We start from the raw sequence: 25468 nt of genomic DNA on the forward strand, positions 1-25468 counted from the left end.
CTCTTTTGTCTGAGGACTTTACCTACTAAAAGATTTTAAATATTTCTGGAAGATTTACTACCACCAACTTACCCAGAGATTCCGTTGAATTTTTGGACTTCTTTATGTCAGGTCTTTGGAACAAGGAAGCAATATCACCCCCAAAAATCTCTCCTGAGTTTTCAATCAGAAACTGCACTAACAAGGCCACCTGGCAAAGACAGGAATTTTCAGATTCAGTTTCATGAAAACAGCAAGTAAAACCATACCCAGATCATCTCATTTTTTTTTTACAGATGTAATTTCCTCAAGAAGCTGTTAATAATGTGGCAGTGCATCTGTATGAACACCTGAGGCAAGAATATGAACTATGTGAACTGGTGCTGTGAGCCAGGTATAGCACATTCTACAGTTTTCTTCACTATTGCTTGCTATTCTTCACTTATTCTTCACCTCATAAGCTCCAAGCAAGCATTCCTCCTTTCTGGTGCACTGTTGTGCTCATTGCTCATTTTGTTCCAGCTGAGGTGGCAGTGTCCAACCTCAGCTGCTCCAGTTTTCTTGGGCTTGCTTGGCCATATAGGAAGCTCATCTGGTGAAGCAATCACTGCTTCCCTTTTCACCCTGGACAGCCTGAGGGGCTAAACCCCTCCCAGCACAGGCAGAGCTGCACAGAGGAAAGGATGGGGCCTGGGTGCCACTCAGCCAGCACTGCCACTGGCCCTGTGCCTTCCTTTAGACTACAAAAGGCAGTGCCATAAAAAGCAGTGAAAGAGGAAACCAGAAGTTTTCCCAAACCCATGGAAGATTACCTTCTTTGTAGAACGGCTCTCCTCTTCAGGCCCAGTGGGACTGGGTAGCCACAGCATATTGGGTGCTATGCAAAGAGCCAGGTTAAAGGCATTCATCTGATTCACTCCAGAATTCTGCTCAATATGATGCAGGACTCCAAAGAGGTGTCTGAGTAAGATGAGGTTGGCCTCTGGAAGCTGGTTGATGAGACTATTCAGGGAGAGGGAAAAAAGGAAAACAGTGCTGTTCACAAACATCTGCTCTTTGGATTCCAGAAGTTGCATCCCAAAGCTTTTTCCCCCCTCCTGCCCCTTTGTACCCAGCCTGAGACATCCCCACTTGATAATAAGGTGAATCTGTGTCACTCCCCTCCACCAACTCATGTGAGAGCCACAACTCTGCATCCAAATTTCCCACCTGCTCTGGTCTCAGAGCTGGAGGGACAAAGGGACTTGGGTTCAGAGCATGTGGGGGAAACCCACAATGCCTTAACCAAACAGGGAATGGCCAGAGGATACAGGAGACAGCTCCAGGCCAGCAGCGCTCCACAGACACTGCTGTGTCATGTGCTGTGGGGAACATGGATAAAGAAGGCCCAAGGTAAATGGTAAGGTTCAAAAACTGAGCTGAGTCATGGTTGAATAAACGGGATATCCAACAGGAGGCTGATAAACTGCTCATGTTCAGGGCAGCAGTTTCAAGGCAGTAAAGCTGTTTTCAAGGTCCACATCTCCACCTTGACTGACTGCCAATATGATGATCAGCCTCATTTCGTGCACATAAGAATACAGTTACTGTCATTAAAGATTTAATTCTGCTACCATAGATGCACTCCTGGTAGCTGAATTATTATGCTTTTTCAATTTACTTGTTCTGGTAATTTGAACTAATCATCAGAAGAGAATTTTTAAATTACTTTTTTGGCATCAGAAATATTGAGGATGTTCGAAAAAGACCATTGAAAAGAAAATTTTCTGATTCATGACACTGGCAATCAGCAATAGCTCCTCCCCTGTGGCCTGGAGCATTGCCAGTAATCTCCCAGAAAATGAAGGCTATTCTTAGGCCCATATGATCCCTCTTTACCCATCAAAAGAAACTTTTACAAACCTTTTGATAGCTTCAATCTTATGTGCCCGATTTTCTGTGTCCATAGCTTCCATCCACAGTCCGTGCATGTCTGAGGATAGAACACTGTCAGGTATATTTCGGAGAAAATCCTGAATTAAATATATATATGCAGAGCAGTCTGGTCAGTTTTGAATTCCTGGTTTCAGTTTCACAATGCATACAGTCACTGTTTATTCATATTAAGCACAAGATAAAACAAGACACTACACAAACATGTTTATTCTCCCCTCCCATGCCCACCAAGCTGTCTTCCTCAGGCTCTTTTGTGGCAGCACTGCAGGATGAACAGGCAGCCCTTCTGTTTTGCCCCTTCTCCAGAGCAGGACTGTCCCTTTTCCAGTCCAGCAGAGGACTCAGCCCTGGGGCTCTGCACAGATCTCTCTGAAACATTTCTCAGCTAGGAGGACTGCTGGTTTTTCTCAGGGGACTATTCAACAACTCAATGTATGTCTTGTCTTGGGAACTGCCTGGATATCAGGCCAACAAGAAAAAAGGGGATTTTTTTATACTTTGGTGCCTAAATTACTCTGACCAGATTTAATTGCCAGTACAAAATACAGGTTTTTCCTTACTGAAACATGGGTCTTATCACAAGCTTCATCCCCTACCCACCACAGCCCCTCTGCTTGGATTTAGCAGCTGCTTTCCCTTGTGCTTGCTGGCTGATCAGAGGGTGAAGGCTGGAGGTTCAGAGAGCACAGGTCAGCTCCTGTTTTGGGGCTTGCAGAGCAGCTGCCCTCAAGTGGCACAAGCCTCCCAAAGCTTCTGCAGCCTCTGCCTTGCATTCAGAAATGACAGAAAACATCTGTGCTGCTGCAACCAAAGGGTTTTTATGCATATGTCAGTGCAGCATCTGCCATGTTATTTGGCACTGTACAGACATCACAGCTGCCTTGCAGGTGGACATCACTGTATTTCCTGCTGGGAGTGGTTTGGTATGAGCAGGTGCCAAAGGGAGCCCCATCCTGAGGGGCTGCACATATCTGCATGTGAAAACCAGGCCACTGAATCACCTCTGTGCCCACAAACAGGTGAAAATGTTCCTTGCTGGAAAACGCTTTCTGTTCCCCTGAAATCCTCCCTGCCCATAAAGAATCACTGCTTCCTTAAAGAAGGAAGGTGTCACTGGCCCAGACAGCTGAGTTACTTGGCCACACTTACCGTGATGACAGCTGCAGCCACAAAGACTGACTCTCCATCCACCTGAACATCACCTCCAGAGTTCAGCTTCTCTTTCAATTCCTTGCAAGTCTTGGCATTGGCAGAACGTCTGAAAATGCCCGTAGTAGAGGGACCTTCATGGTACAAGAGGAGCAGCATATCCTAAGAGAAAAGCCAGTTGTACTTTAGAGCCTAATTCTTTACCCTCTTGTTTGTGTATATTATTCATCATGTGTTGCAATGTAATTAGCAGATGACCGAGTCGGTAATGGGAAGAAAACAATACAAGAGATTTTTCCTGATCTAACCAGGGACAAGAACCTGACAGGCAAGCTGCAGATAAAGTTCATGTGGGCATGCTTATCCTGTGACAAGTGTAAACCCATGGGACTCTTGTAGTGAGTGAGTTCTAGGCTACATAGCATGGCAGGATCCACTGACATTGCCCCTTGTCAGCTGGTGATGACCTTGAGACACCCACTGAAAAGGACAAATGCCTGTGAATGAAGTGATGGGGATTACAGGAGAGGGTTGTTCCCACCCTTGTTACTGAGCTGAGTCTGGATCACAAGTAAACTATGGTCCTCTTCCCCATTCAATCCTCATCAGTGCTGCAAGGGGCTTTAAATTTTGGGCTAAACACACCAAATTTACATCAAGACAAGCAGTCCAGGCTGCTGCTCACCATGATTGGCTTGGGAAGGATTCCATCGGGACAGACAGAGGACAGGGACAGGCCGAAGAGCTTGCGGGGTGTGGTAGGGGACTGTGAGGGAGGGCTGCCCGTGGGGGTGCTGGTGCTGCGGCGCAGGGCCCAGTCAATCAAGGACTTCTTCCTCTTGGTGTGCTTCTGCAGAGACTCTGAAAGCAAACACACACCTTCATTACACCCCTATCTGCTGGACAGTGAGTGATGAGTGCCTACAGTGGAGGCAGAGTTCCCAGCAAAACAAGCACTTTCTACCCTCACCTGTTTATTAACTGAACTCTTAATCAGTGAAATCACTTATTCATCTCTCAACCATCAGCAAAACTCTCAACCACCATTCTTCTCTTGCTGTCTCTGCAGTGCAAGAATCACTTCACCCTTGTGACCAGTGATAGGCCTTGAGAAAATGGCATGAAGCTGAGTCAGGGGAGGTTTAGGTTAGATCTCAGGAAAAGGTTTTTCACCCAGAGGGTGGCTGAGCACTGGAACAGGCTCTCCAGGGCAGTGGTCACAGCATCAAGGCTGTCTGAGTTCAAGGAGCATATGGACAATGCTCTCAGGCTGATGCTCTCAGGGGCTCTTGGGTACAGGGCCAGGACTCAATGATACTGATGGTTCTCTACCAACTCAGCATTTTCTATGATTCTATTACAATTACTTGCAGTTGCAGACTAATGAAGGACTAAAAGCTAAGTCTGAATATTTGCACAGAGAAATTTCCCCTCTCTGCAGTCTTTTCCTTTTTACATTCCATTCAGGTGTGACAGCAACTCTGGATACATGTTTGATGCCAGAAGAGCTCAGCACTGCACTGGTCAGTAAAGTCTCTATCCGGCTGTACCACTCTCCTGCAGTCCTTACCTCTCCTCAGCTGCATCGGAGCCTGGAGTCTGGGTTTCAGGACAAACTGACACTGTTTTTCCTTTGAGAGCTGAGCAAGGAAGGAAGCCTCTGTGCCATCAGCCAGGACAGTGTTATTGTTGGTTCTTTGTTGATGGTCAGCAGAGTCCCGGAGACAGCTCAGGGCAATGCTGAAGGGATGCTCGTGCCCTGTTGAGCAGAGTTGTGTAAAGAGCAAGCAAAACTGCAGAGCTATGGTAAAAAATTCTTACTGTTCTTGAAAAATTCCAGCTTTGGTGATCGCCATGATGAATGCGTAGAACTTAACAGACAAAATTCAGTGGTTTATTTTAAAATGTTTCTCCTATTTCTGAAATCATCCCCTACACATCTGTAGCACTCCAACACCATTGCGATTGTCCTCAAGGCTCCCATATACACACCTACCCGCCCTCAAGCCTGAGGAGTTTCTTAAACCTAAAAGGAAAGTTTTCAAATAAACAGCCTGTGAAGGCATTGATGCAAGTGGCCTACATGTGCTCATGATGTCAGTTTAGGATTAAGGTTGCAGTTCAGAAAATAGCAACCCATATTCAACAAACTGGGTTTTCAATATGGTGCAATGTTTTGTGCAGAAAGCACAAAATATTGTCATTATTTGAGAACTGAAATGCAATTAAAACTAAATAAGTACCAAAAGAGTAGGAGAAATATGTTGGCTTCCTAACTAGAGGCTTGTAAGTCACCAATAGACCATGGGAAAAATTTGCTTCTTTCAGTTGTGAAAGTGCTTTCCTCTAGATGTAAAACACCCTTGCTGAATACCCACCTGACTGCATCAATTGGTTTGGTTCTGACAGAGCCCAACGGCAAAGGGCCTGGGAAGTGTCAGGAGAAGCTCTGTCTGACAGAGGTCAGTGGACACCTCTGCCACAGACAGTGAAGGTGGGCAGAGGCTGCCCCTGACCTCCTGCTCTGCCTGTGAGGAGATGCCTGCTCAGCTGAGCAGGAGAGTATGACCAGCCTCCACACCTGGAGCCCTGCAAGCTCATACCAGCAGCCAGAGGGATTGAATTAGGCTTTGAGGCATGTCCTACCCCTGCACCACACCTGCTGCAAACAAGGTACTTCCTGGTATAGCCTGAAGATCTCCCATTTATTTGGAGCATCTGCTTAAAAGTGTGATGGGCTCCCACCCAGAAATGCACACATTTGCTTAGAAAAGGGATTTAAGTGTCAAGTTTTTCAAAGATATCACCATGCTTTGATTAAATGGGGATGCTGAGATGATAAAAGCCAAGAGACATCTCACAGCAACTTGATGTCACATCTTACATCAAGAACAGTCTCCCTGCTATTGCTTTTGAAGTGAAGAGTGCAATGTTTATGATGTTTCTCTGCCACATACACTAATACAATTTATTATTTTTTCTTCTGGTGCCAGAGGGCTCTTACCAATGAGAGGATAAGCAGGCTCATCTTTTCCTGAGATCACCCAGAGGTGGTGTTCACTGGTCCTGCCCTGTTGGGTGAGGAGCAAAGAGAAAATGTTAGCTGACAGGGGCCAGAGTGAGGGTCCATGATGTTGCCCTCCACTCAGAAAGCAGCAGACAGCAAATCTACACTTATCCACACCCACTCTGTTCTGTGAAGCAGATGCTGCCAGCATCCTTAGCTAAAATTTGCCACTTACAGGAAGCCCAAGCTGTAGAAGGGTCTTCTTCATCACACTCTCTGCAGTTTCCACATTGGACACCTTGACTGCAGTAGTCTAGAAAGGCAAACAGAGAAAATACAGGAAGCTAAGACAAAGGTGAGAAGTTTGGTTGCAGTTTCTTATAGCTTCAAAATCTGGGGGAAATGTCACATCTGTGTCTAGTGACTGTCTTTACTAAATATTCATGGTTGGATGAGCTGTACAAATTTGAACTACACCAGAAAGGATGATGGGTATACAAAGTGAAAGCTATTCTCCACTACTTCTTCTGTCATGGGTCTATTATATCACCCAAAGATTTCATCCAGCAGAAATCACAGGAGTTGGGTGGTGCTTAGATGCTGTGTTTGATCCCATCAGTGTTTGGCTGATCATAATGCCGCTGTTGCTCAGAAGGGTGAATATGGAATATGGCAATGCTCATCAACCAGAGTGTCAGGGGTCACTCTGTGAGGGAAGAACACCCAGGAGGCAAATGTGACCCACCAAGCTCGGCATGAAGCCAAGAAATGTGTGCTAGGCTGGGACACATTCCAGTAAATTAATTCAGGACAACACACCAGTGACTCTGTGATCAATATCCTCAATTCATAGCACTGGAAATAGGAATTGACTGTGGCACTCAGCCACAAACTGTCATAAATTTTGAACTGAAGCAAAAGGAAAAGAGAAAAGAAGTCAGAGGTGAAGAATAATCTTAAAAATTAAGTGCTGTTTGATAAGGGCCTGGCTACCTTCTCATTTCTCAAACCAAAACTCTCCAAGTGGGCTTCCAAGTGGGAAGGATGCAGGTATTCAGATGCTGGAATACCAGCACAGCCCTGCATTCTCTCCCCTGCTCCACAGACCCCTGTGTAGTCTTGATCTGATGAGCAGGTCCTTAGCTTTACTTACAGAGGAACAGTTGTCATCATCCAGCACAACGATCTGAAGGGTCAGAGTCTTCACATACTCATTTTGTTTTACCTCATTGATATGCCTGGAAGTCAAAGAAAAGGGGAAGGGATATAATTTCCCAACCAAATTTGAGAAAGACCATAAAATTTGGATGGGACGTCCTCCTTGGCACTGTAATAAATACAGATTAACTATGACAAACATGAATGTAATGTTCATAGTGAGGCCATGTGCTCTTAGTGACTTCTTTATCTACCTGGAGCACAAAGACTGACAATCCCCCCCATGCAGTACTTCAGTGCAGGTAGATGTGTCTGCATAATTCCTTCCAGTGTTCCCTCAGGATCACTACTGCTCTCCACAAGTCAGAAGATTTTTTTCCCCTCTTTGTCTCTATATAAACCCTTTTGTCTGGGTGTTAGTGGAAGCAATATATAAAACATTAAAAAAAGAAAAAACTGTAGCCTCTAGATGCAACGAAATAAAAATTTTAGTTCAAATCAAAAAACATCTGAAGAATCAGTAACACTTGTGACAGTTCCACAAGTGTTAGCAAAGTTGGCCTCCAGCTCCAAAGGAAAAAGGATGGTCCATCAATATCATCTTCTGATGGGTCCCCTTTTTTCCCAACTGTTAGCTCCAATTTTGCACTCTTGTAGGGGCATCAATATTCAGATTTCAAAAGTGGGTTTTTCAATCAGCACTTAGACACTTAACATGCTGAAAATCAGAGCACAATTTGAAGGGCAGATTTCTCTAAGGCCTGTAGAGGAACCACCAGGAAGGAGGATGAAAGGAGGGTCACTTACCCCAGCAGCTCTGACAGCCATCGTTCCTTCACATCAGCTGAGCTGAAGACAAAAAGGGAGGCAGATCATTAAACAAGTGCTGAATGGGTAACAGCCTTTGGAAACTCTACCCAATTGCATTTATATATGGCTGTAAGTCAAAGTTGCTTCCTGCAAAGCCCTGGAACAAAAGCACAGTCCTTTCCTTCTTCTGTTCTATTTTAACAAATACCAAAAATAATACTAACAAAAAAATCCCAGCAACAAACTGGACCAGGTTTCCTGTCAGACTGGTGAGTGTTCAGATAAGGGAAAATCCTTTTCTGTGAAGCTGGAGTTAACTCATCTTGTGGGCCCTCATTATGTTTGTAGCGACCTTTAATTGCTATTTTCTTTCTCCCGGTATTTCCTTCCCAAAGCCTGCTGTTCCTAGAACTATTGCTGCCAGCACAGGTTACCTGGGTTTCAGGGTAAGGAAATGGAAAAGGAAATGGGCCCTTTAGCCTCAGTCATTGTTTCACTTGACACAGGGAGACCTGAGTAGCTACTGGGGTGCAGAGGGAGCTCTGATGTCTGATAAGGTACCTGAAGGTGACAACGTAGTTGGTGATGGGCCAGCCAATGACAAATGAATTCTCAGGACTCATCTTTTTCTCTGTCACTTCACTGAGACAGGTGCCGGTCCACACTTCACTCAGATGCACTTGCTTTTTCAGCTTCAGGCTGGAGGAGGATCTGCAATGGAAGTTATTAATTCCTTAGGCCAGAGAATAACATTTAGACCTCCAGAGTCTGATAATTCTCCTTTCAAGCCATGCAGATGCAGTTAGAGCTCTTAATTTATATGTGACAGGAGTCAGATTGAAAGTCAGTTTTGTCCTTTTGCCTCTTGCCCTCATGGTGTATCTTCAAGCAACCTCATGAGGAAATGGGGAAAACTGATTAGACAACTTTTTTCTTCAGAAAAATTGAGTGAAACATTAATTCCAAGAAGAATTTGTGAAGGTGGAAAGGGGAAATGCCACGTTTAGATCCACATTTCCAAAGAAACATTGTTTTAGAGGCTGCTATGTGCTCCACAAATAGATCAGAGCCTCATAAAATCTCATGAGTTGGAAGGTACCCACACGATCATTGAGTCTAACACCTGGCTCTGCACAGGACAGCCCCAAAAATCCCGCCACATGCTGAGCTAGCTTCAACAGCACCTACTGGGGAAAGGGAAGGAGTGGAAATTCCTCTTACTTGGACTTGGCAATGACCAGCACATCACTCAACAAAATCAGATGTCTTTCCTGGGTCTGCAGGCCCACGGTTAGCTGCACCCGCTCGTCCAGGATGAAGGAGGAGCCTGGGCTGCTGAACACCCCACTTGGCAGCCCATTGTCTGAGTGGGAAGAGGAAAGAGTAGTTTCCCTGGAGGAGTAAAAAAAAAAAAAATCACAAAACTTTGTCAGAAGGTTTCCGTTTCTGTTTTGGAGGATCCTGAGAGCTCTGTGCTTCTTCCAGCCCCCACTGCCCACATTATGACCCACATTTGCCTGCCTCTGCACAATTAACTTTACCAGCCTCAGACAGAAAACTGCCTAAAAGCCCACACCAAATCCTGTGAGATTAAGTTGCTGAAATAGCAGTTTTTGTGTGATTTCTCACTCAGGTAAAAGACTTACTTCCTGCACATGTGTGTGAGCTATGACTTGACCATGGAAAGCCCGTGGCTCACGGCGTGGCTCAGCTGGGCGTGGGGGCACTGCCCTTTCTATGCATGTTTTCCATCCAGACTGAACAATTTGTCAGCACAAGAGTTGCAGCAAAAAGAAAATGAACTGCATGTACTCATCTAATTCCAGACATCTGATTCTGGCTTGCCTGGCAGCCATCCAGCTTGCTGTTTCCACTGAGATTCATAGAGGTGCTCACCATTTCCAAAAATCCCTGAGGGTTTCTGCATGTTGACTTCAGTCAGCAGGGCAGCATGGAGATTGAACCAGACCTTCTCCCTGTGCTGTCCCCAGCTGGAAGAGCTCTGCCAAGGGCAGTGTCCTGGCCTGCAGCTCAGCACCCCACAGAGCATCTCCTCAGCACTGCTCTGGGCTCAGGGCAGCTGGCACAGCAGCTCCCACAGCCATTTCTGTGCTGCATGAACATGCAAGAGTTCCTGCTCACACTCTATGTTTGTGTGCCCGAGTCTGATTTAATTAGTGAAACTCTGAGACATGGCCTTAGACTGACACAGAATATACCTCACAGAGATCCTCCTGTCTGTACATATAGACAAAAATCTGTATCATGCTTGCAGGAAAGGATACTTGCCTTCCCTTCACCCCTCAGCAATTCTGCTCTCCCTCTGCTGCTCTACCCTCTAGTCTGAGGACACTCTACACAAACAAATAAAAAGCCACACGAGCTGTAATTGCAGTATTTTTGACGTTGTTGGTCTTAACTCACTTTCCACTGGCCTCATAACTGAACTCACTTGATTTCACAGGAGCGAGGTTAAAACCAGCCAGTAGCTGCTTTACTAAAATCCTCCCCCAGTCACAGGAACACCTGCACTCTGGCAAACAGAAATTCCCTTTTCCCTCCTCCACAGCCACCACCAAGTGAATCTTGACTTATGCAGCTGTGGGGCTGTAAATGAGAAGCTTAATCACCTTCAGATATGATATTAAAACTCTCCATGTCCATCAGCTGAGCAGTGGGAGCCACAGCATCTCACAATCCCAAGCAGTGGATTTCCTAAAGCTGCAGGATTACCCAGCTTTATAAACACAATGGCAGAATAACAAAAAAAAATCTCACTGATGCTTTCATGGCCTGAGCAAAGATGGCATTGGACCAGCTCCCTCCATAGCAATTCATCACAAGAAACATTTAAAGCTTCCCTCCCTCGTAAGGATGTTCTCCAGCCAAATAAAGTCAAGAATTTGTTTCTCTTCCTCACTTTTTTTTTCCTAACTGCAATTTAGAGGGGGTGGGAGGAAGGAAAAAGAAGTCACATAATTTTTCAAATGACAACCAAATGAAAATCAGTCCTGGCCTTCATATTAAATGTCCTGTGAGACTGACACTTCCCACTCATTCCAGAGAAGCAAGCTGCACTGTGCATCCATCACCAATGGTGGGACACTAAAGGGATATTCTTCAGGAGGGCTGGTCCAGATCAATCAGTTCAGCTTTATCTTATCTTTCTTACAAAGAGAGAAAAAAAATCAAACTAAAGAAATCCCTCAGGAAATGTTATTTACAGAACTGCTATCACAGCAAGGCAGAAAGGACCGTGGTATCCCCTTATCTGTCCCTGGCAGTGACACAGTGCTGCACGAGGGGAGGAGGTCAAGGAGGACTCAGCTCCCACTGGGCTGGGGTGCTCAGCTCAGGGCTGGGTAAGAACACTCAGTGTTTCAGCTGAAAATGTGCATGGCTGGCACGTGGCTCCCTGACTCTGCCGGCACTCCTGGTGCCTCACTGCAGGAACAAAGCATCGGCAGACACTCAGTGGAGGTGCAGGCATGGGGGCAGCTCTCCACTGCCTGAGCTCGCAGGATGCAGGAAGGGAAAACTGCTGCCCCTGACAGGGACAGGCTGGCCTGGAGCAGGTCTGGGTCTGGCAGCTCTTCCAACAAATGTCCTGAGCTGATGCCATCCTGCACAGGGCTCTCAGGGGCTGGCCATGCCTCCCACCACTGCAGAAGCAGCTCCAGCCCCCTCACCTGCCCAGGTGCACCTGCAGCTGAGGCAGAAGCAGTTCTCAGGACTGTCCCTCCCACTGGCAGTGCACACATGGAGCAGGGGCTGCACAGGGCTCTGGCAGTGAGTGGCTGCAGCTGCACGGGGAAACTCAGAGGTGGAACCCCAGGATGCTCCTCAGGGGTGCTAAATCTGCATCAGCCCATGTCCTGCAACCCACCACGTCTATCTGGTGCCTTGTCCCCCCTGCCTGCCCTCACCTGCCCCTTCCACAGGACCCAATCCCCCTCTACACGGTTAAATGAATTTGAAAACCAATTTGATTTCAGTCTGTGCAGGCAGAAAGAAGGGAACAGGAGTCAGAAAGGTATTTTTTCTACCTGGAATGGGACTTTGATTTTCCAAGAGCTTTAGTAATGGCAGATGAGGTAGATCGTCTTCTCTGGGCGATGGGCTTCATCTTCTGCAAGACAAAAAGACATTCAAGTTAGCCTGGCCACCTTGGGAGCAGACGTGCTCATTGCACTCTCCAAATTCTCTGCTTGTTTATCTAATAATCATGAAACCTCAGCACTGAGAGCCATGATCTGTGCTGCCAGACCCCCATCCCCTTCCTGATCATTGAAACACTGGTCAACTCTCACATTTATGTTTTCACAGCCAAATCTCAAAGTAATTATATGAATAAACAAGGAAAAAAACTAAAGTATGAAGTTCAAGAAAAACTTCCAAACACTCATGGAATAGTTTGGTAAGGAAAGGTACAGAAATACAATTTAAAACTGAACCAGACCAAGATATGAAGAGCATGTAATGTTCTAGGAAGTTGTACTTCTTCATCAGCTGGAGGAATGGATGAGGTTCCTTGGTAGATTTTTCTCTATTTTCATTTTCCATGACTCCCAGTTCAGCAAACAGGTTGTTACCAGGCCCCTCTGCAGGCAGCCTAACCTCAAGACACTTTTGTCTTTTTCAACAGCCACAGCCACCAAGTCTTGTATAACCCAGAACTGGGGTGACTGTAATGGTGAGACCCAAGAGTCAGAAATTATAACTATCCAAGTCAACATATACAGAGGTCACAGGTCCCCTTTTATTTGCTAAGTAAATTTTGTGCTGGAGAAAGATGAGAGATTTTAGCCTGGGAGAGAAATCCTTACATCAGTGACTCTTGATTAGTGAGCATGGGAAAATCTGTCCCGTGGCTCATTTCTAATTTCAGCATTTGCCTATGTTAGAGCTTTAAGTGCCAGGGAGTTCAGAGCATGTTGAGACTTACTGATCTTTTGACTTCTGAATGTTACAAAATATGAAAAATTCTAGGAATTGAAGAAACCATGATTGCTGGTTGATGAGGGAGGGCTCCTAAGGGGAAAGGATGTTGCTTTTGTTAACTGAATACTTTTCAAGGTCTGTGCTGAGCAATGGAAACATTTATTGCATGGGAGCTCACTGGTCCCATCTCTGAGGATGCAAGGCTGTTACAGCTCAGCACCTTATGACTGCATTACCATTCCTGTGATGCCAGAGGAAAGTTTTATCTCATATCAGGGATGGAAATGCAAAGGACAGAACCATTTCAGCCAATTTGTGTGACTGCTGTTCACCACGTTGTGTCAGGTTTTTCAGAGCAAACTGGAAGGCAGGCTGGGGCAGGTTTGCTTCTGGTTACCCTCCCTGGAGCTACAGGAGCTCAGCATGGCTGCAAGTCTGTCTCCAGGGGTTTGTGTGAGAAAATAAAAGTTGGTGGAAATGATTTAACACTGTTCAGAAAGGGAATCCATGGCAGAGGCTGGAGTGGAGTCCAGCTGCCAGGGAAGGGACGCCCTCCTCATCTCCCATTTGGTTTACAAGACACCTTTTGACTTGTGCAGCCAAAGACCTGGGAATCCTACAGGTTAGAGCTTTCCACAACAGACTCCTGACTCCATGCCTGATCAGGTCCAACAGAGGCCTCCAAAGCACAGATGACCTTGTGAAAAAGAATGTGTGATTACATAACTCAAAGCTGGAGCAGGCCTGCAAGTGAGACTTAATAAATCAATTTCCTAATAGATAAATATTCAGCTTTGAGTATCCTTGGTGCTCCCTAAGCAGGTTCCCTGGGTACGTGTACAAATGTAGACAGAGGCAGATGGACAGCAATTTATCCCTCTTACCCTGCTGTGACATTGCCAAGCAAAAATCTGTCTATGGAAGTTTCACAAGGAGAACTGAATAAAAATAACATCAGCTCACAAATGCTTGTTTTTAAAAAAGGAAGCCCCTACTAAAACAGAACATCTGGCTTCTGGAAGTGCCTTAATAGGATAAAACATTCCCACAAACATAATGCAGCAAAGCATCAGCCATGCATTATCTGAAGGTGGGCAGCGAGGATGAGTGTGGATGCCTGGGGACAAATGCCAGCAGCTGCCACTGCAGAGGTCACTGATGAGGACAGGGTGACCTGAGGCACCTCTGTGCCAGGGGCACTGCAGATTGCAGCAATGTCTTCAGAGGCATTGTAATAAAGCCTTGATAGGATCTCCTGTGCCAAAGAATCCCATGGCAAACAAAACCTGGCTGTAGGCAAGGCAATCACGTTGGCCACTCCAAAGCCACTCTCTTCTGGGGTACAAGTGGTGCAGACATGATGGAATTTTAGGGTAGGAGGGCATTTATCCCAGAATAAACTTCAGGGAGTCGGTTCTGGTGGATTTCTTCTTCTGACCAGTGTTCCTGAATGGTGGCAGCAATGCCTTCCAAGCAGCCTTATCTGAGGACCTACAGGTTGCTGGTTCTACAGCTGATACAGGTGCTGGTTCTACAGCACCACCTCCAGCAGGCACTGGGCTACCCCTGCAAGTCCAACAAAGACAGCACTGGGATTCTCCAGTGGAATGCTGTGACTACAGGACACAAGGTACTCCCCATACTTGATCTCTCTGAAAAAAATGCTGAGATCATCAGCTGTCCAGAGGTCCAGCTGCCTGACCCCAAACAGACTCTAGGCAAACAAAAAAATTGCTTTCCAAGACCTCAGCCAAAGTCTCTTTGATCCTAGCCAGTCCCACTCCTTTGGCAGGGCATCACTGCCATTATGGAATCCCCTTACTGTAGGTAAGAAATCATTTTGGCCACTCTAAAACAATCATGTGTCTGAGGGAATTTGACACACAGCTAATTGGCACAATTTCAGGGTTAACACACTTAATTTGCATGGCCATCTTCTCATCCAGCTCATCTCTACAGCCACAACAGCCTTGTTCTCCACAATACCAGCAGTCCCACTCCTAACCTTACTAGTTCTCTTCTTAGAAGTAGCAGTATTGATAATCTAGGCTTATGTTTTTGTACTCCTACTGAGCCTCTACCTACAAGAAAATACCTAACTCTCAATGGCACACCAAGCATGTTCTTATCACACATTCTTATCGCACACTCTTATCTTATTTAATAGAGGAATTATAAATTGTTCTGTCTTTGGTTTCAGCAGGCATACAAAGTAAAACAGCTGCTTGTGTACTCCCTCTCTGCATGGGAGAATCTAGCTGCGTATCTCATTTTAAACAATTTAATTGTGCATAGGCCAGCCCCTGTGAATGATATTTTCTTAAGAGACTGCTGGACCAGGACAGAGTCTCCTAACACCTTGAGTGTTCTCACAGTGCCATGTAAATGCACCCTGAATCCAGCATATTTCTAAGCTCTATGGTTTTATGGTTTTCTTGCACAAACCCCCTCCCATCTCACTACCCAGAAGCAGCATTCCAGGTCCCCTGTGTGATGGTGGAGCCCCCTGACCCTCCTGCCCAAGGGCTGGGCTGGAGCAGAGCTGCCTGGGGGTGGCTCCCAGCCAGACTCACCTGGCTGCCAGCAGCCTTGGGCAGCCCTTGCCCACAGAAATGCTTCTGCAGGAAGAGGGGAGCTCGCTGTGCCCCTCCACACTGCAGCCAGGCTGGGCTGTTCCTGGAGCTCAGCTCTGCTCCATTCACTGGGCACGGAATCACAGCAGTGCCGAAGGCCATGGCGTGATCCCTGTGCTGTTTTGGTGCCATGGAAACAGAGACTCATTTACCCAACACACTCTGGAAGTGCCTGAACACTTCTAACACTCTGGGCCATGTTTGTGCATTACTCATCTGCGAGCTGCTGATTTTAGCTGTGTATTTCTTGGCACCAGGGGGGCTGTGAGTCTGATGCCCTTCATTCCAGATCCATGTATGGTCTCTGCTATCGGCTCAGCTGGCCAGCAGCACTGGTTGGTTTTTTTTCCCTGCTGACCTCTGCACTTGAATGTTATTCTCCAAATAGTTAAGGTGGGATGGAGCTGAAAAATAATGACATCTGCTTAGCACAGGGTGGGTTTTCCTTCTGACAACAGCTGGTCAAAGTTTGCAATGCCTGTGGCACTGGGATGATGCAGTTTGGTTATGTTGCCATTCAGAAATTAAAAAAAAAAAAAAGTTTAACAGGGCTATTTTTCTGTAAAACTTAAATTGAAATATTTGTTTCAGAAACACTGATACGCTGTTTCTTTGAAACCACACTGTGCTTTCTAGAACCCCAGCGTTTCAGGGTGAGATTGCGGCACCCAGCTCACAATTCCAAGGGAAATTTGCTGCTCCCACTGCTCTTAGCTGCCAGGTTCTGTCACTCTGTGTGGAGCATTAAGCTGTCAGTGTCACTCTCCCCTCCTCAGACAAACAGTCACTTCCCAGCTGCAAAGATGATTAAAGGGTATCATATACTCTTTAAAAAAAAGTCCAAATTTTTATAATCATGGATTCAGAGTCCATTTCATGCTGATATTCTTATCTGTCAGGGAGGCTTATGTTGCTAAAGACATGGTCAGAGAGAGTAAAACATGGGCCACAATGTCTTTGATTATTTGGAGCATCACAGATTGTTCAGAGCCCACAACATCAACATTATTCTTATTCTTGCATGGATTTTGTGAAACACTATCTTCCTACAAATATTCTCCTCATGATATCAGCATGGGGTGTCAGAGCAGATAGCAGATCACTGCTATTGATCAGCTGAGCACAGCTGGCAGTGGGACAGGGCAATCCAGTGGCCTGCTGGACCAGGGCAAACATTACTGTATGAATGTAGCACATGGCCACTTAGCTCTCAGACAACATTTAAAAAACACTTAAGAACCCAGTTGAGAGTAGAGAAACAATTCATCACTTGGACTTGGATCCATCCATGTGAAAACAACTGCTGCTGTCCTCTCCAATAATGAGTTTACATTAGCAGAGGCATGCCCTCGAAAGCCTCTTAATGAGATAATGTGGGCACTGCTGCCTCCCGTGCTGTCCCTGCTCCTGCCATGTCCCCATGGCACACTGCTGTTGCACTTCCAGTTAGAAAATGCCATTAGAGAGAGATAATGAAACAGAAGAGACAATTGTTCAGTGCATAAAAGGAAATCAGGTATTAGGTTACGTGAAAAAAACCCGAGCTTGCCATTATATGCGGATTTACACTTGAGTTTAGGGAAAAGTGCACTCACACAGCTACTGTCTCCTTCACCCTGCTCCCAGACTTCATCTGCCACCCAGCAAACTGCACAGTTGGAATGTGACCCCTCAAGCTGGAGCAGTTTTAGCAGGGGCTCCAACAGCTCTTGTCTTGCATCCATTCATTCCCCCTTGCTTCAAATGGGAAACCCATCCCAGAGCACCCACTGGGAGGCAGGGCAGGGTCTGAGTGTCTGCCCCAAGCCTCTCCAGGGTGCTGTGCCACTCTGCCAGCCTGGTCTTGGCGGACAGTGCCCTGAAAAGCTGCACTCCTTCCTACAGCATGCCATCAGCTCCTTGGAGGAGGTGTCTTTTCTTCTCAGCCTTGGTTTCCTGCCCAGCTCAGAATAAGATTAAAACCCTCCACTTCTTCTCCAAGTGTCCCCTACAGGTGAGTGATTGGAGTTCTAGGAGCCAAACAAAAGCCAGGTCTGTGATTTGTTTTCTGCACTGTTTTCCCTCTCTTTGCACCATTCTCAGCCAGGGGAAGATTGGATCATCCCATTTACAAGGACTGGCTGAGGGAGCTGGGCTGCTCAGCCCTGAGAACAGAGAACAGAGGTGACCTCATCAGTGTCCATCAGTGTCTGAAGGGAGGTGTCAGGGCTGGAGCCAGGCTGTGCTCAGTGGTGCTGAGCAGGACAGGAGGCAATGGGCAGGAATTGGAAGACAGGCAGTTCCATGAACATGAGGAAGAACTTTACTGTGCAGGTTCTGTGCACAATGGAACTGGGACAGGTTGCCCAGGGACAGTGTGGAGTCTCCCTCTCTGGAAATATTCCAGATCTGTCTGCTCACAGTCCTGTGCACTGAGCTCTGGGATGACTCTGCTTGAGCAGGAGGATGGACCAGTGTGGTCCCTTCCAGCCTGAGCCACTCTGTGATTGTGTGAGGATGCCATATATAGCAGAGATAGTGCTCCCATGACAGTGCTCAGGACCAGGCATTGCTCACCAGCTTCCTTCCAGCATCACCCAACAGGGAGAAGGCTCCAAAATGGAGCAGGCCCAGCAAAAAACATGCTCTGTATGAACCATGGTTTGATGTGAACTCAGAGCTAAGAAACTCGGGTGTAAATATTTATCTGAGCCATTTTACACAACTTCATCTTCCTGTCATGTTTCACTAACTGCTTCCCTCTCCCTTACTGCTAATACACAGCTCCAAACAAACCAAAACATTTCTTAAAATATGCACAGCCTGGTGGCAGTAAATCAGCTTGCAAGGCCACACTTTGAAATATTTCCTTTTCCTTCCAAGAAATGGAACCCTGCTGGTTTATTTTAAAGTCTCCCATATAAGCAGGACTGGGAGAAACAGTTCTTGTCTGCCAAGAGCCAAGTGGGTTTTCCACTTGGAGGTGGAAAGAGAGGTGCTTGGAGATCAGCTTAATTCACACTAATCTGTTCCATGCCACATTTTTTCCCTGCTCCCATGGATTGCTTGTGCCTTCCTAGGGGTCTGCAGCAATGCCAGCAGGGGATGGCAGTGAGGGAGGATGTCCTGCAGGGCATGGAGGGGACTGTCACCACACAGAGCACCAGTCCTGCCTGAAGCAGGTCTTTCTGAGCAGCTGGTGTCATGGGGATATTCCAAAATGGCACTGGGCTGGAATCCAAATAAGGACATTGGGAAATTGGCATGGTTTGGGGATGTTTCTGGTACTGAGCACAGCCTTGCCTTGTCCTCCTCCAGCAGTGCCCATGCCTGGAGAACAGCACAAATGTTCAGTCCATAACAGGGCACTGCTCAGGGTCCCAAAACAGAGCAAAACTCTCAGCTGACACTCAAAGACAGGCACCTGAAAAGGGACACAAAAGCTTTGGGCAGGAAGGGAAACCTCAGCTCTCATCCATCAGCTGTGCCTCTGTAAAACACACAGTGCCCACCTGCAGCTCTGTGCTCCCTCACTGAGGTCCCACAACCAGACAGAGAGGTGAAAATTGAATAATAAAAAATGTCCTGCTATTTCCAAGCCTCAACACTGATATAGTGTTGGTGGGCAGAATCTCTGAAAATTACAGGCAGCCTCTGCTGAGAGCATCCACAGGAGATCTTTTCTCTGCAAATTTTAGGGTTCAGCAAGAAAAGGGTGTTTATGTATTCTGGGACAACAAAAAAACAAAAAACACTGCACAAAAAATGATTACTGCTGGGGAGGATGAGTCTTAGTCATCACCTGCAGCAGGAATAGGCCCTGAACATCCAAAGGATACACTCAAAGTATTTTTTGCATCAGTATCAATTTGAAAAACTTTGAACAACACAAATGCAAGTCTATTCTCTCTTTCTAGCACAGCAAATCACTAATTGATGGAAATTGAAGAGATCAATAAATATTGATGTTGATTCAGAAATACTTCTGAATGTAAGCATTTGGCTTAGCAAGACATGAACAGCTGCTAGAGGAAAGCAGTGAGAAATGTAAAACCTTTTTTGCAAAATTTCTTCACCTTTTCTTAGAGGTTCAGAGAGTTTTGTCACAATTCTGATACTCAGGGCCAAGTAAATTTGAAATATGTTTTGACAATGGATTAGACCAAACACTGGCACCTGCTGGGATTTTCCTGAAGTGCTTCTTCCCATGGCAGAAACCCATCACAACAGATTGCCCCCTACATGTTTTGATAAAAATTTTATATCAGGACTCTTTCCTGCCTTTGAACCAATGCTGAAATCCACCCCAGGAACATTTCACAAGGAATTCTTGCCTCATAACTCTGAAGAAAACCTCTACACTCATATATGGTGTCTGGCTTTAAGCTGAGGCATGCTCTGATGATGAGCATGACACCAGTGGTTAGAAGGTGACTACAGATTCTGCTCACATGGGAAATAAGAAGGGGCACACTTTTATAAAACCCTTTGGACCGTTTAATTTAGGTTGGGGTGGAAGTTTCTGTTGTGAAGTTGTATATACATAACATTGGAAGGGAACTTGCTGGGTTTCACAGTATAAAAATTCATCAATGAGGCCAAAGTAAATGAAGAATCATGTTCTTTCTTTAAAAATGCAAATAAACAGTCCACTGAATTGAGCTTTGGCAAAATGAAAAACTTGCAGAGCAGCCAAACCAGAGGAACAGAAAAATGTAACACATTCCTCAGTGCCTTTAAAATACCTCCTTTCCCCCCTGCCTCTTGGTTCAAAACCCCTCCTCCTGCCACATTAAAAATTAAAAGTTCATAGACAGCTGAGTCTGCTCAGCTGCAGAATTACTTCAGCCTTTCCATGCAGGGCTTCTGAGCATGAGTATGATGGTCCAGAACCTGCTAGGGCCCAGATTAACTCCCAGTGCTTGAAGTGCAGACTACCCAGGTCTGGTGTGTGACAAGGAAAATATGAACTGCCCAAGGAAGAGAAAGTGCAAACCACAAACAGTTTACAAGGCAGAAATGCTCCAGGTCTCCTGAGCAGACAGTGCAGCTCCACATGACACTGGCTCAGCTCCTCACCTCTCCCACAGCCCCTCACGGTGCCAGTGGCCACAGCACCCCTGGGAGAGTGACCAGAGACCCTCCAGCCTCAGAACTGCCCTGCACTGGCTCAGGGATGGAAGGAGGCTGCTTCCAAGCCAGCCCTGATGGAAACTTGCAGGAACTGTGCGCCCCAAGCAAGGTCCCAGGTTCCCCCAGGGCTGACGTCCCTGCAGGCAGAGGGACAGTGGGTGACCCCAGCCAGGGGACAGTGGGTGACACAGCCAGGGGACAGTGGGTGACACAGCCAGGGGACAGTGGGTGACACAGCCCCTCCAGCAGCACTGCCAGCAGTGCCTGTGAGCTCAGCGAGTGCTGCTCCATAAGTGATGGTGCTTCTCATCTATTTACAATGATTAAATCATTTCATTTGCAGCTTGGCCAGAGAGAGGACTTTGAGAAGAGGCAGCTCTGTGCATCTGGATTTCATTAGAGCTGAGCATTAATCCCTTTATGCCTTATAAGCATCCCGTTAGCATTCTGCAGAGCTGGTGGTGGTTGTGAAATGGCATTTGCAGAGCTGGCTGCCTGAAAAATGGGTTAATCAACAGCATCTCTGCTAGCACACACACCATGAAAGGCATTTTCCTCCTGCTGCTTGCTCATCTGCCTGTCAGCATCAGTGTGGGCACACTCATAGTAGCATTTACTGTCAAACTACTTCTCAAACCCTGGGATAGGTTTGTGCTGAATTGCAGGATTTAACTCCACAGAATTCTGCAGTTGATTGAAATGAAAAATAGACATCCTAGCCTCAAATGAGGATCCAATCATGAATTTCAGTGGAGCTGTGAGTCTAAAGTTACATGAGTTGGGCAAATAAAAGTAGATTTTGGCTTAAACAATTGCATTTTTTTGCCAGTTTTTGGAGCAGCAGGAAGGCATTAAGGGTTGAGCAGTGATAGAGGTCAAGAGAGAGACATTGCTCAGCAGCTGAGAAAGGTCAAGAAAAGGAAGGCAGGAGGGAGCAGCTGAACCCATGTAAAAAAGAAGATGCAAAGGAGAGGTTTGAAAACACAGCCTGAAGAGCTGCCAGTGGGCTGAGAAAGGGAGGGAGAGAATCTGATCAGAGATGATGAGGAGCTGGAAGATCAAATAACCTGGAGGCCATGGGAGAGTTTGCCAAGGCTAGCAAAGAGATGTGCACATTCCTTTACTAGAAAGAATGCTATGAACCAACGCAAGTCAGGCTGTGTGGCCTTAAAGAGCACGTCCCATTCTTTGATGGCATGAGAGGTGGAAAAATACAAGCAGTGGAATCACTACTATGCACATAAAGTTCCCTACACAAGGCTGTTATAATTATTCCACAGGAGCAACTGCAGAAACTCAGGGATGAGCCAAGGAAAAGAAACAACAAAGGCAGAAAGTGGTGTTCCCTGGAAGGCAGTAATAAAATTTCAATGTTCTGCAGGGGATGGGAGGGTGAGAGTGGGTTATCATCCCCTGGCAAGCAGAGTGAGGCTAAAGCAGAGTTATGACCCCTCATGCCACATGCAAGGGCACAGGCTGGGGTTGGATCAGAGGTGTGGAGGTTCACCTGCCCCCAGGAGCACCTGGAGAGTGGCCATGGGGCTTTTTGGAAATTTTGGTGCCTCCATTTCCAGTCCACCCTGAAGGAGCAGGCAGTGAAAAACTCCAAGTAACATTCAATTTAGAGACAATTATTCTATTCATATATTATTCCCTGCTTTAATTTCTCACAGTATTTCTTTTTCCCTTTTGCCTTAACATCCACAGTGTGAAAACTGTATCAGCTGAAATAAGACTAAATACAGGACATCCTGTGGGGTGCAGATGACCCCAAAGGCTTCCTGATCTGCCTGTTATGCCCCATTTCCCATTACTTGGGCTTAACATATTCATGCATAAACTAGTATCTCCAGTCATGAGTATTTTCATGGGTTTTTGGTAAACACTTTATAATTTGACATAATCTTTCTGATGTTGAGGTGCTCAGAGCAAAAACCATGTTCTCCAGCAAAATTTACAGAAGAGCTACATAGAATTTATATTTGCCATTATTTAGCTGTTAGCTCCTACTAGTTTTACTCATTTTCAGGAGGAAAATTTTCCTCAGTTTGAGCAGTAGCCTCTTCACAGGCAATGCCTACACAAGGACATGTGCACATACACACATCATACACACACAAAGCTCTCTGGGTTATAAATCTCCCAATAAATGTAGCAGACAACTTCAAAACCAAACCGAGCCTTTAAATAGGAATTATGAAAACTAAGTTTTAAATCACAAAAACATCCTGTTTTGCTTCAGTTTCTCTCTCACATGCCACAAACTGGGCACCACCCCAGCTGTTTTCCAAGGGGCTAACTATGGGTGCCTGGTTTTGGAAACTTTCATGTCCTTATCTGTCCTGCCATTTGCTCTGTGGGAACATGAGCAGAGCAGCACTGTGCACAAGCAGAGAAGGGCTGATCCCTGGTGCATGGGCTCTGAGCACCCAGCCCTGTGCCAGCTCCTCTTGCCACAGCTCTAAGACATCTCAGGAGGAAATGCAGAGAATGGAAGATAGAAGGAGTGGGGTTTATTGGTTTTTAGCTTTGTTTTAAACCACAGTGACTGCCACACTCCCAGCCCCTGGATGAAGTGGAGAAGGTGCTGTTAAGGAGAATTTCTGTTTGCTCTGTTAGAAGTCAGCACCCCCAGTGCTGGCACTGCCTTGAGGAGATGTCAGTCCCTCTCAGCAGCACACACAGAGGGGTGGGGAGCTGCCAGGGCAGATTTCCTGACTTCCTAAGAGACCATCAGTGCACCACAGCATCACACTTCAGCAGGGCCCCTGGGGGATCCCTGCATGCCAGCTCCAGGCAGACACCGTGGGGTGTCCCCTCAGCAGTGCCAGTGCACTGTCAGTGCTCCACGGGCTGCTCATTTGAGCCAGGTGCAGGTGACAAAGGTGTGACCTCACACAGGTGATGCAGGACACAGGTGAGAACAGCTTGAAAGGCTGAGTGCTACTGTGGGCATTCTCAGAGCTGTTTGTATCCAGATCTGCTGGGAGCAACAGCTGAATGGCGTCACTGGTGAGAGTGGAGGAGTGGGTAGTGTATGGATGAAGTTAAACAGAACAAATACAGAAATCTGGGAGTGTTTTGGAGGGTTCTGGTGTGACAGAGGGATGCTGAGCCTGGGGCAGGTAGGAAGATGGAGCATGGTGTGCTGAGGTAATGCTGTCCATGAGGGACTAGAAAAAGATCCACAAGGATCTCTGTATCACAGCTGCAAATCAGAATCTTATGCATTGCAAGCAGGAGGGGATCTGAGATCCCTCATCACTGGTCATGAAGAACAAGCATCCGCTACATCTTCAGGTTAATTAAGAGAAACCATATTCACAGTACATTCCTCATCTCTCCCATACCCGTGGAGTAAAACCAGTCTGACCACACAGGTGATTGAATCACATCCCCTGGTTACAGCCTAAAGGAGCTCCAGCCCCTGGAGCTAGCTCCTCTGCAAAGACAAGGCCACTTCCCAAGTCTGGGGCCAGCCCATGTGAATTGTAATTAAGGAAGGTGGAGCACCAAGAAGCAGCAGCAATCACCCAGACCAGAGCCATGCCAAGTGATCTACATGTGGGTTCAGCCAAAACCTAGAGTGCACCAGCACTTAATGACAGGTCAAAAGAAAGGAACTGTGTCCAGCGCTGTTGCTGCAAAGACCTTCACTGAGCACCCAGAGACTGCAGGGGAGACACACACTATCATTCTGTACCCATGCCAAAAATCAGGCTATGCAACCATCCAAAGTGTGGTATGAGGCTTAGAGGGATTCCCTGAAGCCACTGACTCTTGGAAAATGTAAATCTTTTTATACAGACAAACTCTAACATTTATTTACCTCATGGAAGGAATCTATGTTAATTTTTAGGACCTCACTAGAGGGCGATAAATAGATGGGCTACAAGCAAGCTATTGCCTGTGCAGGCAGTGAGATCTTGGAGAAAACTGGTCAGCTGCAGGCTCGGGGGGGGGGCTTCAAAAGGTCTGTGGTCACCAAAACAGCCCCCTGAACACCTCTCTCTGGTTCACACACTAATACTTTACTTCTCTTTAGCTACTCACTGGAAAGCACCAGTCCAGGGGCCCAGAAAGTTTACCCAGGAGCTGGGTGTGAGGCAGGACTTAGCGAGGCATTGCAGCTGTGTTGTGTACAGGAAAATTCCCATTTGTACATAACCCATCAAGTACCACTGGCTTAATGAGCTGAAAGTCAAAAGTGATGACCAGGTCCTTGAAGGCATCAGCAGAAGGCTGAGGTTCAGTGCCTGGTCCTGCCTTGTCCATCTGGGGAACAGAATCTATGCAGAACTTCATGCTCCTGCAGAAACAGGGGTTCATGCTGAGGCTCGGCAAGTGAGGCCCTGGCTGGGATGCTGAGGCAAAGAGCATTCTGTTAAAGGTCCTCATTTTCCATCACCTGCGGATAACGTGGAGCTGCCACATCACTGCAACACTCTAGGTGACAGAGAGGCATCAACAAGCAGGGGTCTGCTTAGGAAAATTAATGTTAAGGAATGTTCTAAATATGGAAGACCATCAGAAGGTAAAGGGAAATCCAGCCACCTGTATCTTAGGTAGGGCTCCTAGGTAAAACCTGCAAGTGGTTCTAAAGAACTGGCAGGAAAAGCTGCAATGAACCATCACTTGGATCACAAGGATTCTGTGGGCACATTCCAGCCCCTGGCAAGCATTACAAGTATTCCAACTAGCTGCAAGTTTTTATTTTTATATTTTTTTAACAGAACTTGCTATT

At 46.4% G+C, this 25468-nt stretch overlaps 1 protein-coding gene across 1 annotated transcript in view; it reads right to left on the bottom strand.

The window, feature by feature from the left end:
• Positions 1-25468, bottom strand: part of LOC134425776 (rho GTPase-activating protein 20-like) — a 30617-nt gene that overhangs the window by 4182 nt on the left and 967 nt on the right. The window contains exons 2-14 of the mRNA XM_063170736.1: positions 12085-12167; positions 9260-9430; positions 8600-8749; positions 8036-8077; positions 7224-7308; positions 6306-6383; positions 6068-6134; positions 4634-4822; positions 3749-3924; positions 3064-3225; positions 1882-1991; positions 792-981; positions 73-190 (exon numbers count right to left, since the gene is read on the bottom strand). Of these exons, the coding sequence (XP_063026806.1) occupies positions 73-190; positions 792-981; positions 1882-1991; positions 3064-3225; positions 3749-3924; positions 4634-4822; positions 6068-6134; positions 6306-6383; positions 7224-7308; positions 8036-8077; positions 8600-8749; positions 9260-9430; positions 12085-12164 (1618 nt within the window). The 5' untranslated portion in view covers positions 12165-12167. The remainder of the gene's footprint in view (positions 1-72; positions 191-791; positions 982-1881; positions 1992-3063; positions 3226-3748; positions 3925-4633; positions 4823-6067; positions 6135-6305; positions 6384-7223; positions 7309-8035; positions 8078-8599; positions 8750-9259; positions 9431-12084; positions 12168-25468) is intronic.

This window comes from Melospiza melodia, chromosome 16 (genome assembly GCF_035770615.1).
Source record: "Melospiza melodia melodia isolate bMelMel2 chromosome 16, bMelMel2.pri, whole genome shotgun sequence".
Taxonomy (NCBI): Eukaryota; Metazoa; Chordata; class Aves; order Passeriformes; family Passerellidae; genus Melospiza; species Melospiza melodia.